The following is a 13,778-nucleotide window of genomic DNA, read 5'->3' as shown; positions in this document are numbered from 1 at the left end:
TTGTAAGTTGGATTCCTAGGTATTTTATTCTCTTTGAAGCAATTGTGAATGGGAGTTCACTCATGATTTGACTATCTGTCTGTTATTGGTGAATAAGAATGCTTGTGATTTTTGTACATTGATTTTGTATCCTGAGACTTTTGCTGAAATTGCCTATCGGTTTAAGGAGATTTTGGGCTGAGATGATGGGGTTTTCTAGATATACAATCATGTCATCTGCAAACAGGGACAATTTGACTTCCTCTTTTCCTAATTGAATACCCTTTGTTTCCTTCTCTTTCCTGATTGCCCTGGCCAGCACTTCCAACACTATGTTGAATAGGAGTGGTGAGAGAGGGCATCCCTGTCTTGTGCCAGTTTTCAAAGGGAATGCTTCCAGTTTTTGCCCATTCGGTATGATATTGGCTGTGGGTTTGTCATAGATAGCTCTTATTATTTTGAGATACGTCCCATCAATACCTAATTTATTGAGCGTTTTTAGCATGAAGGGTTGTTGAATTTTGTCAAAGGCCTTTTCTGCATCTGTTGAGATAATCATGTGGTTTTTGTCTTTGGTTCTGTTTATATGCTGGATTACGTTTATCGATTTGCGTATATTGAACCAGCCTTGCATCCCAGGGATGAAGCCAAGTTGATCGTGGTGGATAAGCTTTTTGATGTGCTGCTGGATTTGGTTTGTCAGTATTTTATTAAGGATTTTTGCATCGATGTTCATCAGGGATATTGGTCTAAAATTCTGGTTTTTTTGGTTGTGTCTCTGCCAGTCTTTGGTATCAGGATGATGCTGGCCTCATAAAATGAGTTAGGGAGGATTCCCTCTTTTTCTATTGATTGGAATAGTTTCAGAAGGAATGGTACCAGCTCCTCCTTGTACCTCTGGTAGAATTCGGCTGTGAATCCATCTGGTCCTGGACTTTTTTTGGTTGGTAAGCTATTAATTATTTCAGAGCCTGTTATTGTTCTATTCAGAGATTCAACTTCTTCCTGGTTTAGTCTTGGGAGGGTGTATGTGTTGAGGAATTCATCCATTTCTTCTAGATTTTCTAGTTTGTTTGCGTAGAGGTGTTTATAGTATTCTCTGATGGTAGTCTGTATTTCTGTGGGATTGGTGGTGATATCCCCTTTATCATTTTTTATTGCGTCTATTTGATTCTTCTCTCTTTCCTTCTTTATTAGTCTTGCTAGTGGTCTATTTTGTTGATCTTTTCAAAAAACCAGCTCCTGGATTCATTGATTTTTTGAAGGGTTTTTTGTGTCTCTATCTCCTTCAATTCTGCTCTGATCTTAGTTATTTCTTGCCTTCTGCTAGCTTTTGAATGTGTTTGCTCTTGCTTCTCTAGTTCTTTTAATTTTGATGTTAGGGTGTCGATTTTAGATCTTTCCTGCTTTCTCTTGTGGGTATTTAGTGCTATAAATTTTCCTCTATAGACTGCTTTGAATGTGTCCCAGAGATTCTGATATGTTGTGTCTTTGTTCTCGTTGGTTTCGAAGAGCATCTTTATTTCTGCCTTCATTTCGTTATGTACCCAGTAGTCATTCAGGAGCAGGTTGTTCAGTTTCCATGTAGTTGAGCGGTTTTGAGTGAGTTTCTTAATCCTGAGTTCTAGTTTGATTGCACTGTGGTCTGAGAGACAGTTTGTTGTGATTTCTATTCTTTTACATTTGCTGAGGAGTGCTTTACTTCCAACTATGTGGTCAATTTTGGAATAGGTGTGGTGTGGTGCTGAAAAGAATGTATATTCTGTTGATTTGGGGTGTAGAGTTCTGTAGATGTCTATTAGGTCCGCTTGGTGCAGCGCTGAGTTTAATTCCTGGGTATCCTTGTTAACTTTCTGTCTTGTTGATCTGTCTAATGTTGACAGTTTGGTGTTAAAGTCTCCCATTATTATTGTGTGGGAGTCTAAGTCTCTGTATAGGTCTCTAAGGACTTGCTTTATGAATCTGGATGCTCCTGTATTGGGTGCATATATATTTAGGATAGTTAGCTCTTGTTGTTGAATTGATCCCTTTACCATTATGTAATGGCCTTCTTTGTCTCTTTTGATCTTTGTTGTTTTAAAGTCTGTTTTATCAGAGACTAGGATTGCAACCCCTGCCTTTTTTTGTTTTCCATTTGCTTGGTAGATCTTCCTCCATCCCTTTATTTTGAGCCTATGTGTGTCTCTGCATGTGAGTTGGGTCTCCCGAATACAGCACACTGATAGGTCTTGACTCTTTATCCAGTTTTCCAGTGTGTGTCTTTTAATTGGAGCATTTAACCCATTTACATTTAAGGTTAATATTGTTATGTGTGAATTTGATCCTGTCATCATGATGTTAGCTGGTTATTTTGCTCATTAGTTGATACAGTTTCTTCCTAGCATTGATGGTCTTTACAATTTGGCATGTTTTTGCAGTGGCTGGTACCGGTTGTTCCTTTCCATGTTTAGTGCTTCCTTCAGGAGCTCTTTTAGGGCAGGCCTGGTGGTGACAAAATCTCTCAGCATTTGCTTATTTGTAAAGTATTTTATTTCTCCTTCACTTATGAAGCTTAGTTTGGCTGGATATGAAATTCTGGGTTGAAAATTCTTTTCTTTAAGAATGTTGAATATTGGCCCCCACTCTCTTCTGGCTTGTGGAGTTTCTGCCGAGAGATCAGCTGTTAGTCTGATGGGCTTCCCTTTGTGGGTAACCCGAGCTTTCTCTCTGGCTACCCGTAACATTTTTTCCTTCATTTCAACTTTGATGAATCTGACAATTATGTGTCTTGGAGTTGCTCTTCTCGAGGAGTATCTTTGTGGCGTTCTCTGTATTTCCTGAATTTGAATGTTGGCCTGCCTTGCTAGGTTGAGGAAGTTCTCCTGGGTGATATCCTGCGGAGTGTTTACCAGCTTGGTTTCATTCTCCCCATCGCTTTCAGGTACACCAATCAGACATAGATTTGGTCTTTTCACTTAGTCCCATATTTCTTGGAGGCTTTGTTCGTTTCTTTTTATTCTTTTTTCTCTGAACTTCTCTTCTGGCTTCATTTCATTCATTTCATCTTCCATCACTGATACCCTTTCTTCCAGTTGATTGAATCGGCTACTGAGGCTTTTGCATTTGTCACATAGTTCTTGTGCCATGGTTTTCAGCTCCATCAGGTCCTTTAAGGACTTCTCTGCATTGGTTATTCTAGTTAGCCATTCATCTAAATTTTTTTCAAGGTTTTTAACTTCTTTGCCATGGGTTCGTACTTCCTCCTTTAGCTCAGAGTAGTTCGATTGTCAGAAGCCTTCTTCTCTCATCTCGTCAAAGTTACTCTGTGTCTAGCTTTGTTCCATTGCTGGTGAGGAGCTGCATTCCTTTTGAGGAGGAGTGGTGCTCTTATTTTTAGAGTTTCCAGTTTTTCTGCTCTGTTTTTTCCCCATCTTTGTGGTTTTATCTACCTTTGGTCTTTGATGATGGTGATGTACAGATGGGGTTTTGGTGTGGATGTCCTTTCTGTTTGTTAGTTTTCCTTCTAACAGTCAGGACCCTCAGCTGCAGGTCTGTTGGAGTTTGCTGTAGATCCACTTCAGACCCTGTTTGCCTGGGTATGAGCAGCAGAGGCTGCAGAACAGTGGATATTGGTGAACAGCAAATGTTGCTGCCTGATTGTTCCTCTGGAAGTTTTGTCTCAGAGGAGTACCTGGCTGTGTGAGGTGTCATTCTGCCCCTACTGGGGGCTGCCTCCCAGTTAGGCTACTCGGGGATCAGTGACCCACTTGAGGAGGCAGTCTGTCCGTTCTCAGATCTCTAGCTGTGTGCTGGGAGAACCACTGTTCTCTTCAGTGCTGTCAGACAGGGACATTTAAGTCTGCAGAGGTTTCTGCTGCCTTTTGTTTGGCTATGCCCTGCCCCCAGAGGTGGAGTCTACAGAGGTAGGCCGGCCTCCTTGAGCTGCGGTGGGCTCCACCCAGTTCGAGCTTCCTGGCTGCTTTTTTTACCTACTCAAGCCTCGGCAATGGCGGGCGCCCCTCCCCCAGCCTCTCTGCCGCATTGCAGTTTGATCTCACCCTGCTGTGCTAGCAGCAAGCAAGGCTCCATGGGTGTAGGACCCTCGGAGCCAGGCGCAGGATATAATCTCCTGGCGTGCGGTTTGCTAACACCGTTGGAAAAGCACCGTATTAGGGTAGGAGTGACCCGATTTTCCAGGTGCTGTCTTTCACCCCTTTCTTTGACTAGGAAAGGGAATTCCCTGACTCCTTGCACTTCCCAGGTGAGATGATGCCCCACCCTGCTTCAGCTCATGCTCAGTGCGCTGCACCCACTGTCTTGCACCCACTTTCCGATACTCCCTAGTGAGATGAATCTGGTACCTCAGTTGGAAATGGAGAAATCACCTGTTTTCTGCATTGCTCATGCTGGGAGCTGTAGACTGGAGCTGTTCCTATTCGGCCATCTTGTCTCCACCCCTATTTATTAGTTCTAATAGGTTTTTTTTGTGGAATCTTTAGAATTTTCTACATATATGATCCATGTCATCTGTGAACAGAGATAATTTTACTTCTTTTTTTCCAGTTTACATGCCTTTATTTGTTTTTCTTACCTAATTGCTCTGTCTAGAACCTCCAGTACTATGTGGAACAGAAGTATTAGGCTGGTGCAAAAGTAATTTCGGTTTTTGCCATTACTTTAAAAAAAAAAAAATGGCAAAAACTGCAATTACTTTTGCACCAACCTAATAGCATCCTTGCATTGTTCCTGATCTTTGAGGAAAAGCTTTCAGTCTTACAGCTTTGAGTATGACGTTTACTTTGGGTTTTTTGTATATAGCTTTTACTATGGTGAGATAGTTTCCTTCTATTCATATTAGTTGTGTGTTTTATGAAAAGAAGTTAAATTTAATCGAATGCTTTTTCTGTTTTCATTTGAAATGATCATGTGGTTTCTTCTTCATTCTGTTAAGGTGGTGTATGGCATTGTTCGATTTTGTATGTTGAATCAACCTTGCATTCCAGGAATACATTCCAGTTGGTCATGGTGTATAACCTTTTAAGATCCTGTTGAAGTGGGTGTGCTGTATTTTGTTGAGGATTTTTGTATCAATGTTCATAAGGGATATTGGTCTTAGTTGTTTTGTGGTGACTTTGTCTGGCTTTGGTATCGGAATAATGCCCTTAAAATGAGTTTGGAAGTGTTCTCTTTTCTTCAGTGTTTTAGAAAATTTGAGAAGTTGAATCAAGATATTTTAATCTTTTTTTTTTTTCCTTTTTGTGGCGTGTATGTTCCCAGATAGCCATTCACATGATTGGCCCCATTATATCATTTAGACTTCAGTAAAATGTCTTTTGGGCCTTCTTGAATGTCAATCTAAAGTAGCTTCTCAGTCGTTCTCTGTCAGTAGCTCTCTATTATTGTCCTCATAGCAATTTTCACAGACATTTTCCTGTGTTATCCTATTTTCTATCAAATTATCCCGTTGCTTATAGATAGAATATAAGCTTGAGAGCAGTCCCTATCATTTAGAATTTTTATGGTTGATTCTGTTATGTAGGCATGATTGATTAAGTCTTTGGAGTCTTTGGACATTTGTGCTTAATTAAATCTCTACCTCCTCTCTCCCTGCAGCCCTCCTGTAAGTCAGGGGTCGGGCTGAAATTTCCAGACTTCTAATCACTTGGTTGGTTTTTTCGGCAACCAGCTCCCATCCTAAAGCTATCTAGGCTCCCACCAAGAGTCACCTGATCAGTAAAAATTCTGGTATGGTTGAAAGGAGCTTATTATGAATGACAAAAGACAGCCCCTCTCACTCTTGTGAGAGGGTGAGAAAACAAAGATAAAATATCCTGATTCAACTTCTCACTCACTCAGTCAATTCACAGGGTCTTAGGAGATTTTGTGCCAAGAACCTACAAAGACTAAATATTTTCTGTGATTTCATAATATCACACTACCTTACAAGGTTGTTTTAAGAATAAATGAGAGGATGCATGCAAAACTCTTAGCACATTGCCTGGTACAGATAGCAGTGGCTCTGCTGCTACAACTGTTAAGAAGATTTTCTTTCTTTCCCATCCCTCTCTTCCTTGGCCTTCTCTGCTCTCCCCTTTTTCCCTCCTCTGATAGTCTTTGCTTGTGTTTCCATTTTCCTAATCTTTCTCTGACATTTTTTCTTCTGAGTTCTCAATATTAGGTCAGAAGTGCAGAACTTGGAAGTGTTAGGAGTGACATTGGTGTAGGAGCTTCTCGCAGAAGATTCATTGCAAGCCCCCCTCCCTCATTTACTTTCCTTTATGTAAAGCTGTTGGTTTCATTTTCATCAAGAATCTGAAATATCTCAGGGGAAGTATCTGAATTTACTTTTTCAGAACAGATATTAGCTGTGATAGTGCCCCCCCAGTGTTAGAAGATGTGGGAAATCACTATTGTGATTCCTTATATCAGGCTGATTCTTGAGATACGTCGTTTGCTTTAGGAATGATACTGATAATTTTTTTTTTTTTTTTTTTTTTTTTTTTTTTTTTGAGATGGAGTCTTGCTGTGTCACCCAGGTTGACGTGCAGTGATGTGATCTCGGCTCACTGCAACCTCTGCCTCCCAGGTTCAAGTGACTCTCCTGCCTCAGCCTCCTGAGTAGCTGTGATTACAAGTGCACGCCATCACACCTGGCTAATTTTTGTATTGTTAGTAGAGACGAGGTTTCACCATGTGGGCCAGGCTGGTTTCGAACTCCTGACCTCAAGTGATCTGCTCGCCTCAGCCTCCCAAAGTGCTGGGATTACAGGTGTGAGCCACCACGCCCTGCTGATACTGTTAATCTTAAAGAGAGAAATTTGATCATCCTTTCATTAGTAAAATGTGTAGTAAGAGTAACAAAGCTTATTGTGGGAAGAAGAGGTTCTCGATTATTTACCCCTTTAGCATTTTCCTGGAGGTTTAGTGGTCATTAGAAAGAAGTACTTGTGGCTAGGCATGGTGGCTCACACCTATAATCCCAACACTTTGGGAAGCTGAGGAAGGAGAATTGTTTGAAGCAAAGAGTTCAAGACCAGTCCAGACAACATAGCGAGACCCCCATCTCTACAAAAATAAAAATAAGTTAGCTTATTGGGGTGGCATGTGCCTGTAGTTCTAGCTACTCGGGAAGCTGAGGTGGGAGCATGCCTTGACCCCAGGAATTTTAGGCTGCAGTGAGCTATCATCACACCACTGCACTGTAGCCTGGGCAACAGAGTAGGGTCTCTTAAAAACACACACACACACACACACACACACACACGGAAAGACATACTTGTTACTAGTGCTCTTTCGTAAGTGTTTATCTAACATGGCATTTTAATTATGGTTTTAAAAATATTTCTTTCCAGTTAACAGAAGATGAAATTGCAACCATTCTTAAATCTACATTGAAAGGACTAGAATATTTGCACTTTATGAGAAAAATACACAGAGATATAAAAGCTGGAAATATTCTCCTCAATACAGAAGGACATGCAAAATTGGCAGATTTTGGAGTGGCTGGTCAGTTAACAGTAAGTTAACTTTAATGGTTTTCTAAACACTTGGCTAATTTGTTCAGATTTGATTATAACTGAACTTCAATTACTTTTTGAGGGGGAATGGAAAGAAATGTGTAATTTTTTAATTTTTGTGGAGAAGGAACCATAATTGAGCCAAATTTGAGTATTATTTAATTTATAATTTAGGGTGATTGAATGTGAAAATATATCTTATAATCAAAATGCTTAAATGTTCTGAAAGGGAAGCTACATAGCTCATTTCTGTAGCTTTTATCATTATAGCACTATCTTTAATGACTGTGTTTAATGATGGTAGTGGGGATAAGTTACCTGTGGACTCTTGGTTATTTTCAGAATTCGGAATTCCTAAGTATGTCATAACTAGTTGAAATTTTAGCAAAATAGTTTCTGATATAATCTGTGGCATTGGAGGTTTTAACATTTTTTAAAAGAATGTTTGGCATACAGATTTCCTTTGTGCTTTTGTAGTAGCATTTATGGCTATGTAACGTTATTGCAGGATACAATGGCAAAACGCAATACTGTAATAGGAACTCCATTTTGGATGGCTCCTGAGGTGATTCAAGAAATAGGCTATAACTGTGTGGCCGACATCTGGTCCCTTGGCATTACTTCTATAGAAATGGCTGAAGGAAAACCTCCTTATGCTGATATACATCCAATGAGGGTAAGAAAATTATGGTTTGCTGAAAATGTTAGCCTTATATAAGTGTTGCAGTTTTGTAATGTCAGTGTAAGTAAATATAAACTAAATAAGTTCATTTAAATGTATTCTTTTTAAAAATGGTAAAATTACCTCTTAAAGATTAGTAACTGTTAACTTCTCTTCCTTCTGCATTCTTAATTGTGAGAAAAGAACTGAAGGCTTTGTATATCTCTACCATCACTGTTCTCCTCCCCCAAAAATATAACTGTAAAATTTTTGCTTGCTTTTCAATAGGAGAAAGGGTTGGTAAATCCTCTTTGCTCTTCAGTTTATTGTTTTCTTGACTGTGGTAATGAAAGAGTTGGAAGTAATCATTTCTCACTTTTTTACCCACTCTGTAATTTATACCTTACTGTGTTTTTTTTTTTTTCCTGCCCTTTCTCTTCTTTGGTCCGAGGACAGTATTAAGCAATCCTAATTTCTAATATTACTATGCACATATAAAGGAATTCAGCTAATTTTTTTTTAATGAATGCTTACTGAGAAAATGGAATTCCTTTTTTGAACATCATTATATGCTTCTGTGACCTCTGCAGGATAATTTTTGAGTTTGAAATATGTATCTTGCATATTCAAGTCTAATTGCCTATGTTTCAGGGTTTGTGATGATATACTTTTCAGGTTTATTACTATGTGAATCATATAGATAAGTTCATCATCATAGATAGGTACACTGATCTTTGTATACTTATTGCCCTCTAGTGGCTGTAGTTATCTCAATAAGGATGTAGGAATGAGGGGAAGAGTGTATATATGTGTGTATTTGTAGAAAAGAGAAGATAATGTCATGGTGGCTGGAGGAATGTGAAGTAAATAGATAGGAAGAGGAAGAATGCATTATTTTAGAATATCTGAAGAAGAATAAATTGGAATTACATCTGATATTATAATGCTGTTGTGGGTTAAATTTCAATAATATAGGTAACAGTGTATTATACAGAAAATATTTAAAAATCTGTCTGCTGTATTGAAACATTTTAAAGAGAGATTTTTTTTTTCTTTTGAGACCAGGTCTCACTCTGTCACCCAGCCTGGAGTGTAGTAGTGCGATCATGGCTCACTCTAGCCTCGACCTCCTGGGCTCAGGTGATCCTCCCACCTCAGCCTGCAGAGTAGCTGGGACTATAGGTATGCACCACCATGCCCAACTAATTTTTTGTAGAGACAGGGTGTCGCGATGTTGCCCAGGCTGGTCTCCAACTCCTGGGCTCAAGCGATCCGCCCACCTCAGCTTCCCAAAGTGCTGGGATTACAGGAGTGTGCCCAGCCTAGAGTTCTTTGAGTAATATAATTGTATACAATATGTACCATCTTCTTTGTGTATATAAATTCCTTTTGGTAAATGAAAGATAAAAATGCATCAATTGTTTGAAAATAACTTGAAAAATAACAAGGTCAGCATAAAAACAGGAACACAAAGTCTTATTTCATCTCTGATCATTAGTTATCTGTGGTTCTTTTAGTTAGGATGTTTGTAGGGTGATCCTCAAAGTAGGTGTATTTGAGTTTGAATCAGTGAGGTTTACTAAATTACCCAATGCAACCTAGGTAAGTTCGAGAGCTGGGATTTAACTTAGGACTTCCATTATTACTATTCTGCTTCTTCCTTGTGTAAATCTTATTTTTCCAACCAAATAGTTCAACATGTTAAATTTGATCCTGTGCTCAGATAGCAGAGAATTGTAATATGTGGCCTCTTCCTTTAAGGATCTTATAATATTACCTGAGAGTTTGAATGAATACATTATACATTATTAAAAATACACCTGAAAATAATATTTCTCTTAGAAAAAAATATACATATATTGCAAACTTCCTAGGATGCCTTTCTCACTGTTTTTTTTTTTTTAATCTAAATCCTACCAATTTTTCAAGTCCCAACTTGGATTTTATGCCTGTATAGAGCCATTCTTGACAGCTATCGCCCAAGTAGATTTCTCTTTTTCCTCATATTTTGTATATAGGCAATTTCTTCACAGTCCAGTTCTTTGGACAGTTAATCAAGTGTTGCCTCGTGCATTTCCAAACGTAATATAGTTTATTTCCTATTTAAATGATACCATTATTTAACTTTTTTTGTGTTTGTGAGCTGTCTTACAAATTAGAGTATTGAACTGCAAGTATTGGAAGCTGTTAAGATCATGTAACAGATATAGTTTTATCACTGGTAACAAGTACTGCCTTTTGTTTTCCTTGAAATGACAGGTTCACTTGGTTCATTTTTGAGAAAATGTCTGTCAAATACCCAAGTCTGTGTAACCTTAGTTTTCTGTTAGTTATTCTTCAAGTAAAAATGATGTTCTTTGAAAAGAGCCTTGTAGTTTATTTAGCTTGCAGCTCAGTCACACAACTGCTTTTTTTTCAGATTATTGTTGTTCTTTGATATGTGGGGGAAGTGCTTTATGCATATTTTCCATTTTGTCAATGTAGAATATTAAAAATACATATTCAAGTGTAGAAATTTAATAAAATTAATAAACTTTACTGTTTCATCAAGGTTTACAGTAGTTTGGTGGGGGGGGGGTATAGTGAGGGCAATGAAAGAAAGAGCTGTCCAAAAGAGAAAAAAAATGGTTGAGGGCCCAGCTAAAATTGGTAATTGAGAAAGTATAGTGTAATTAATCCTGGTTTGTGGGCCTTCTTGTGGTAGTGTGCTCTGCTGTGCAGTAGAATGCATTATGGCCTTGATATGGAGGGTTTGGGTTTTAATGAATGTCTTAGAAGGATGGGGCTATAGGGAATTTAAGGATGCTGCTGAGAGACAGTTCAAGGGGTTACTAACAGGGCACAGTCTAGAAAGAAGAGAGAGTGTAAGGAAATGGAGTGATCAAAGAATAGATAGTGTTCTCCACGCTTGCTGCATAGCAGTCATCTGGGGAGCCCTACCCTAAACAGATTAAATCAGAATCTCAGGAGGTTAGAGAGGAGATAAAGTGGTAGTTAAGATATGAGAAAGCTGGTAGGATATGACACTATGGTAAGTGAGTGAAATATTGAAGTTTTTTAACCAACTTTTTTTTGTACTGTAGTAATTTTGTGAAATAAATATTTTATCCTCCATTGGGTGGATTGGATGAAATGGATAAGATTATGTTATTTAAGATGACATAACTGGTCAGTGGCAGAACTGAGATATGAACTCAGTTTGTTCTGTGTTTTTGCCTAGACACCAAAGAAATATCCTCTGTGTTAATATCCCAACTCTGTGCAAGTGGAGGAGCGGCTAACAAAAATAAGACATTTTACAACCATGGAATCACAATATTATAATTACTAATTTAAAATCTGAACCCTTTAAGTTTTCCAGAGTAGCAGGAAATATGGACAGATTTCAATTTTTAATGTTTTGTTATCCAGCCATTTTTTGGTAGCCATATAGGCTAATGAGTTAATCAATAATCTACAAAGTCAAATAATCTACAATGAGACAAAGATGTGATTGACACGAAGACCCCACAGCTGATACAGGCAAAAAACCTGATAGTTATTTTAATATAAGTAAATGATACAATTTACTACATATACATGGCTATCTAGAACAAAGTTAGAGACAAAGTTAGGATGTGGTGAGTGAGTTTCCCCAGCCTCCATCTATAGTGGGGTGCCCAGACACTGGTGGTATTGCCTAATTGGAGTGAGGATTCTATCCAGTCTTTCTGAAATGCCTTGCATTCATCCTCACAGAGTTCTAGCCCTTTCCACTATGCCTGCCCACTAGCTGTATATAATTAGGAACACTTTAGAACAGTGGTGCTGCCTTCTAGACTGAGTGAACTGGGATTTGGTTTCCCAGTCATTTTCTCAGCCTTTTACCGTGTTTAGGCACCAGGGCTGTTTGTAAAGTAGTATTGCTTAGGGCGGCAAAAATTAGGGGCAAAAAGAGATGCCTTGAGCTTGGATAATTTAGAATGGAGTTGCTTCTCCTTAAGTGGCCACAAATTAATACTGTTTTTCACTGATTAAGGTTTTTGTAGGACATATATTTAGGGTGTCATAGCCTGAGGGATATGAAGAACTTAAAGATAGCACTAAATTAGAAAATGAAAGTGGTTAAATTGGAAATTTGCAGTTATTTGAGAATGGGTCCTTCAAAGGTGTTAAGTCTGAGGTCATTTGTTTTATATGCTCTAGTTTATCAGTTTGTCAAAGATTGATATTTCTTTTATCATTCCTGGGCAGAATAAGGAATATTTGGAATATAGATGTTCAAGGAGAAATTTTCTAATAAAAAGAGCTATTAAAAACACTGGATTTGTTTGATGGCAAGGAGTTAACCAAATTTGTTAGTTTTGATACAACTTTTTTTTTTCCCTCAAAGAAACTTGTAGTATATGTAAACCGAATCTTCACTGTGGTAGACAGTAATGATTATCTGTTTAGTAAAGGGAAATGATGATGCACACATTGAAACGTATAAAGCTTTTTAAACAGGAGAGGGATAAAAGTGCTCATAAATTTATATTCAGCTACGAGATTAAAATTAGTGAGTAGTGACAAATGGGAGTAAGTCTAATCAGAATGTTAAGTGAAACAATTTTTTTTAAATTAAAACTCAATTTATTTTATAAAGTTAAATACGAAACCACCAAATTAATTTTGATCAGTTAGATAAATAGAATAGTTAAAAAAATTTAGTTTTAAATTCAGTTAACCACATACTTTTGAGGAGATCAGTCTTCTCTCTTTCTCAGGCCTTTAGGAAGTGAGTGTGAGAGAGAGAGAGAGAGTGTGTGTGTGAGTGTGTGAGTGTGTATGTATATGTGTATATATATATATATTTTTTTTTGAGACAAAGTCTCGCCCTGTTGCCTAGGCTGGAGTACAGTGGCAGTCTTGGCTTGCTGCAACCTCTGCCTCCCGGTTTCAAGCGATTCTCCTGTCTCAGCTCAGCCTCCCAAGTAGCTGGGATTACAGGTGCACACCACCATGCCCAGCTAATTTTTTGTATTTTTAGTAGTGACGGGGTTTCACCATGTTGGCCAGGCTGATCTTGAACTCCTGGCCTCAAGTGATCCACCTGCCTCGGTCTCCCAAAGTACTGGGATTACAAGCGTAAGCCAGTGCACCCAGCCTTAGGAAGTATGTATATATATATATATATATATTTTAAATCAGGAGATGAATAACTAGTATCATTTCCTTCCTTCCTTCCTTCCTTCCCTCTTTCTTTTCTTTTCTCTTTACTTTTTTCCTTTCCTTTCTTTTCTTTTCCCTCCCTCCCTCCCTTCGTTCCTTCCTTCCTCCCTCCCTTCCTTCCTTCCTTCCATCCATTTGACAGGGTCTCACTGTGTCACCCAGGCAGGAAGGAGTGCAGTGGCACAATCACAGCTCACTGCAGCCCTCAACCTCCCAGGCTCAAGCATTCCTCCCACCTCAGCCTCTCGAATACCTGGAACTACAGGTGCACACCACCACACCCAGCAAATTTTTGTATTTTTTTCCTTGATGGAGTCTCGCTCTGTCACCCAGGCTGGAGTGCAGTGGTGCCATCTCGGCTCACTGCAATCTTCGCCTCCCTGGGTCAAGCAATTATCCTGCCTCAGCCTCCTGAGTAGCTGGGAGTACAGGCATAACCTGTAAAAAACCTT

General features: G+C 38.7%; 1 protein-coding gene across 3 annotated transcripts in view; it reads left to right on the top strand.

The window, feature by feature from the left end:
- Positions 1-13,778, top strand: part of STK3 (serine/threonine kinase 3) — a 355,868-nt gene that overhangs the window by 105,525 nt on the left and 236,565 nt on the right. For all 3 annotated transcript variants that reach the window (XM_024250559.3, XM_063726297.1, NM_001132197.1), the window contains 2 exon segments: positions 7,311-7,475; positions 7,984-8,151. In XM_024250559.3, the coding sequence (XP_024106327.1) occupies positions 7,311-7,475; positions 7,984-8,151 (333 nt within the window).

Source organism: Pongo abelii, chromosome 7 (assembly GCF_028885655.2).
Source record: "Pongo abelii isolate AG06213 chromosome 7, NHGRI_mPonAbe1-v2.0_pri, whole genome shotgun sequence".
NCBI classification, from domain to species: domain Eukaryota; kingdom Metazoa; phylum Chordata; class Mammalia; order Primates; family Hominidae; genus Pongo; species Pongo abelii.
The sequence above is the reverse complement of the archived record's forward strand: the minus strand, read 5'-3'. Positions and strand labels throughout refer to the sequence as shown.